Source organism: Typopeltis vanoorti, chromosome 14 (genome assembly GCF_054136105.1).
Source record: "Typopeltis vanoorti isolate ZY-2024b chromosome 14, IOZ_Tvanoo_1.0, whole genome shotgun sequence".
NCBI classification, from domain to species: Eukaryota; Metazoa; Arthropoda; class Arachnida; order Uropygi; family Thelyphonidae; genus Typopeltis; species Typopeltis vanoorti.
The window spans coordinates 8,389,814-8,394,947 of record NC_143562.1 but is presented as its reverse complement, the minus strand read 5'-3'; the positions used below and the strand labels follow the sequence as shown (position 1 = coordinate 8,394,947).

The following is a 5,134-nucleotide window of genomic DNA, read 5'->3' as shown; positions in this document are numbered from 1 at the left end:
AATGGATGTGCAGCCTTATTAAGCTAGAAATCCACAAGAAGAAGATTATGTGGAAAGAGTATCGTGACAATAAGAGTGAGAGGGAGTTATGAAATATATAAAACACAGGCCAGAAAAGTAACGAGTATTGTGAGAAAAGCTAAAACGGAGTATGAAAAGAAATTGGCCATGCAAGCTAAACGCAATCCAAAAGAATTTTATTTGTCAATAGGGACAGATGGAATATCTGTCTGTATGTTAAAGGAATGTTCAGCTGAATTGGCTAGGCCTTTCACATATTTGTATAACTTGAGTCTCAGCTCAGGAATGATACCACAGGAATGTAATATAGTTCCATTGCACAAGGGTGGTGCAAAAACTAATGTGTCTAACTACCAACCTATTAGTATTTCTGGTGTGGTCGTGAAGATTTTAGAGAAATTAGTAAGAACTCGCATACAGAAATGGGTAGACAATCATTCTATACTCTGCAGGGAACAGCATGGGTTTACTAAAGGAAGGTCATGTTTTAGCAATTTGCTCACATTTTATAACAATGTTACAGCCGAGTTGGATAAAGGAAATGGATACACTATGATAATGTTGGATTGTTCTAAAGCATTTGATAGGATACCATGCAATAGGCTGGTGCGTAAACTGGAGAATATGGGATTGGAACATAATCTATTGGCTTGGATCAGGGGATAGTTAACAGACAGATATCAAAAAGTGTTGTACAGTGGGTGTGAATCTATCAGATTTAAGGTAACCAGTGGTGTACCTCAGGGTTTAGTCCTTGGGCCATTTTTGTTCAATTTACACATTAATGACTTCAAGCAGGGTTTATCCTCTGATTTGCAAGTTGGGTAATTTACAGCCTCCCTCGATGAGTCCTTGACTCCCTGGAGGTCTCATAATAATAATAATGAATGTTTCACAGTGAAATAAAAACTATTTGATTAAAATGAAACTATTGGTTAAAGAGAGAAAAAAAAAACAACTGCATTTACCATTCAATAATTCCGTGAAAGGATATACTCAGTAATTTATACAGTAGTTACATGAATACCATTTACTTTAGCAAATAAAATAAACAGAAATCTATGTCCGTAGTTATAGTGAATTTGTATCATTCATTTTTTACTGTGCATCACTTAAATATAGCCCTGAGATTAATTTTGAAACTTGTCATTCCTGTATTATATGAAGGCAGAGCAAAGATACATTTAATATTTATTCAAAATAAATATCATCTCTGATGTAACATACAACTGAGTAGTAGTAGTTTTATGTACAATCAATACATCATATCATTGATATTGCAATACCACAAAGAACCCCTGAAAACATATTATAAAGCTATTCTCCATTATAAAAATTACTTTATAAGTGGCCTGTATGTAGCATAATATCATGTGGTATATTCATAGTGTATTAATTTACAAACTAACATTAAATATGATGAACAAATTTACTGGCCTTTCTTAACAATTGAAAATGGGTAATAATAAATAAATACGGTTATGAAATTCCTCTCATATTTTTTATGGCATTTATCATATATGCAGGCTTGTCATAAGCAACTGATGCAATTTCTTCTGGCTTGGCTTGCAGTAATGCCAATATGGACTGGAGAGCATTTGACGGTGACAGTCCAAGATCATCTAGTATATCACATAAATATCCTATATCTGTAATAAGCTGTTTTGTTGCATGTGGTGTAAGATTAGAAATCTTCAATATGTTTTCAATATATTTTTCCATTATGCCTTGGGCTAAGCAGTCAAGCAGGTAGTCTGCTACATGTTCTGAAACTTCATGTTGCATTCCATATGGCAACTGAGCAAATTTCAAAGCATTGTACAGAGTAGGATTGTCCTGCAAAACAAAAGGTTCAATATGCTGTGGTAAAGTCATCATATACTGACCAATTTGTGTAATATATTCCTGTGGGGAAATGCTAAAAGTTGGCAAATCATTGGTTAAAGCTCCACCAGGGGTTGATGTACTCCATACCTTCATCGATGGCAAATCTTGGAGATGAGCTTGAATTTGGTCGAAGACAATGTCAATTATCACTCTTCCAGCTTCAGCACATAGTCTTCTAAAAAGTTGGACACTTTCATGCAAGAGATGAGGATTTTTTTCTTCTTGAAGCTTTGTTATTAACAATTTTAATTCCCTCTTCAGTGGTGGAGACAACAGAACATCATCATAAGAATGAAAAGGATTTGTTGCTTTTCTTTGATCCTCTCTAGTGTCATAATATTCCAATGATCTGGCTACTTGTTGAATATGACGAATTAAAAGCTGTTCTAATCCTTCCATATGAAGAATTACATCACCAGCAATCTGCATAGTTAGAAGGGTTTGTTGAAATAGCAGCCAGTCATCTGCAACATCTTGATCTTTTTTCCTGTTAGCTAACCTAAGTTGTCTAACAACACCCTTAAATTCATTTACATATGAATCAAAAAAGCCCTGGAGTGCAACTAACAAACCAGGATAGCCACATCCATGCGTCAACTGATGGCAATGGTTCTCTGCTTCTTGGATGAAATAATATACTTTGCTAACTGAATCACCAAGTTGCCGAACCATGTCAATTAAATCATCAGAATGCAAATTTATTGATCTCAGTTGGGACAAAAGCATATGTTCCTCTAGCAACTCATACCTTTGTATATGAGATCTGAGAGGAGCATACAGAGTTTGGGCAAGAAGAACAACATGGGCACTCTGAAGGTTATCTGTACCTGTAACTTGAATGGCAACATCTAAGCTTTTTGCAAATCTATCTGTAATTTGCTTTATTTCAATAAGATACAAAAGAGGATTTTCTTGTAATTTTAATGCTGCTTCAATACAAAAGGGTATAGATGGATCAAGGCTTGTTAATACATCCACAATTAGTTCTGGCAATATTTCAACTGCAGCTATATCCACAAAAACTTGACCACACCAAGTCATCTGTGAATGCCATGTAGAAAGTAATATATCATAAAAATTATTAAGCCAATCAGTAAGTGTATCTTCTGGATCCGACTCCACTATTTGATGCCACTGCTGAAGTAACTGTGCCTTCTGGCATTTATGATAGTACTTTTTAAGTTGTGGCAATCTTTTAATATCTCTAAAAATTTTCATATACACTTGGGCCACATCTAACGATTGTGCATTAAAAGCTGCCACAAGCTGGGGACTAAGCATTGCTTCAAGCTTATCTTTAAGATGCTCTAATTTCTGTGATCGATCTTTAAAATCAGGAACATCAACTAACATTTCCAAACTGTTTTGCATTCCAACTAACTTGGATGAAATAGCATTGATATCACCAGTCTCAAACACTTCTTCAACATCTGCAGATAATGTTGTCCAGTTGTCTGCTTCTCTTAAAGCTTTACAGGCCTCTTGCATTCTTGACTTAACTGAATCAATTTGTAGCAAAGTCTGCATGGATTTCGCTGAATCCTGCTCAACCTTTATAACTTGTTCCTTAATTGTTTTCATCTGTTCTTCTAACAAGCGAGCTTCCTGCTTCACAGCATCTATATCCCTCAAGACTCGTGGCAAATTCTGCATGACCTGTTCTGCTGTTTTTTCCATAGCACTGTTTACTTCTTGAATAAAAGACTGCAGTTTTAAAACTAGATTCGCTGCATATTCTTGTTTATTCGCTTGAGCCTCGGGTAGCCGAAAAGTGGCATTGATCCACTCTTTCGCATCAAAGTTATCATTAGAGAATGCGGAAAGATCCATGATAATAAGAATTTTATTTTATTTTATAACTGAAAACAAACAAACAAACAAACAATGATCATTGTGAACACGATCAATTTTATTGATTTATGGCATATCGAATCGTAATACTGTTAGTATCAAGTCTTGACGGGGGTAACTTTCAACTTTTCAATTAAAAAATTTGCTAGTTCTTTCCAAAATTTCAAACGGAGACTGCTGTTTAAAAATAAAAATAAATAAATGAAAAGGTAGAACAGCAATTACATATCGCAACACGTGAATATGACACGTTTACAGGTATTACCACATTACGCAACTTGGTTTTTACACGATGGATCGCGAGATGTACATGTTTTTGTCACTTTCAAAAATGCTTCTCGTCAGGGGGGGGGAAATAATAAAATATATATAAATACTACAGAAATATTAATCAATGCCAGCATTTACCTGGTCTTAGAAACAATAACTAAACTCGCTAGTACTCAGTTTATTGACTAAGACATCACCCACACAAGCTTCGTACTTCCCGTTTTACCTACTCCGAGTATTATTACAAATCACCTATTTTGATAGAATTAATGACATGATGAGTAATTATTTCTCTAGCCCAGTGAAATTAAATGTAATATTTATTATTTATTAATATTAATTTACTAATAAAATTTAATAGGGCCAAGTTTAAGGTTATTGCAGCCCTTAGATACATATAACTTTTAAGATGTCCTATTCAACTTCAACTTTACTGACTCCAAGGGTGAATGAAGCAAGTTGCTTTCATATTCCCCGCTGTCTGAATAGATACAGTGAAGAAAAAAAGTTTATCAGCAATATGCTGGCACTGAGAGGGCAAGGGGATTTAGATAATTTTTTGAAATCATGATGGCTTTAGATCGTTTGTGTTTGTACATATCTGTTTCATCATAGTCAGCAGCTTGCTGCACCGGTAGATTGGGATGTGTAGACGTTTCTAGCAAATACTTTGCTGCAAGCGGCTGAAGGAAAGAGTATATATAGCGAATGTCTATGTCCCGATGAAGTCGAGCATTCCTGACAAACCATGGGGCGTTCAGAATCATACAAAAGCACTTGTTTGCACTCGCTGCAGTTTGAGGATATTAGTATCAGCGGTATGGCTGCATGCTGGTGAAGCATATGTGATTATAGAACAAATCATCAGTTTGTAGAGGAGTAGTTTGATTCTGGTGTGTAATTTACTGTTTCTGTTTATTAGGGGGATAGAGCTGGGCGATAGCTTTTGATGCCTTTGCACACGAGTCCTCGATGTGGTGGCTGGAGGTTGGTCTTTTGTCCAGCAGTATACCAAGGTATCTGACTTCTGTTTTCCAAGGAATTTTGGTGTTAAACAGAAAGATGTCCCCTGTAGGAGATACTGCTCTTCTGGAGAAGAGCACAG

The 5,134-nt window shown here is 35.6% G+C and overlaps 1 protein-coding gene across 1 annotated transcript; it reads right to left on the bottom strand.

Moving 5' to 3' along the window:
- Nucleotides 1-1,201: 1,201 nt before the first annotated feature.
- On the bottom strand, nucleotides 1,202-4,237 carry Cog7 (conserved oligomeric Golgi complex subunit 7). Its single transcript, XM_090403796.1, has one exon. It carries the CDS (start codon nucleotides 3,736-3,738, stop codon nucleotides 1,501-1,503), a length of 2,238 nt encoding a protein of 745 aa, XP_090259922.1. The 5' UTR covers nucleotides 3,739-4,237; the 3' UTR covers nucleotides 1,202-1,500.
- Between the last annotated feature and the right edge of the window lie 897 nt (nucleotides 4,238-5,134).

Excerpts from the sequence above, each read along its gene's own strand:
- Cog7 (XM_090403796.1), bottom strand. The coding sequence starts at position 3,738 with ATGGATCTTTCCGCATTCTCTAATGATAACTTTGATGCGAAAGAGTGG.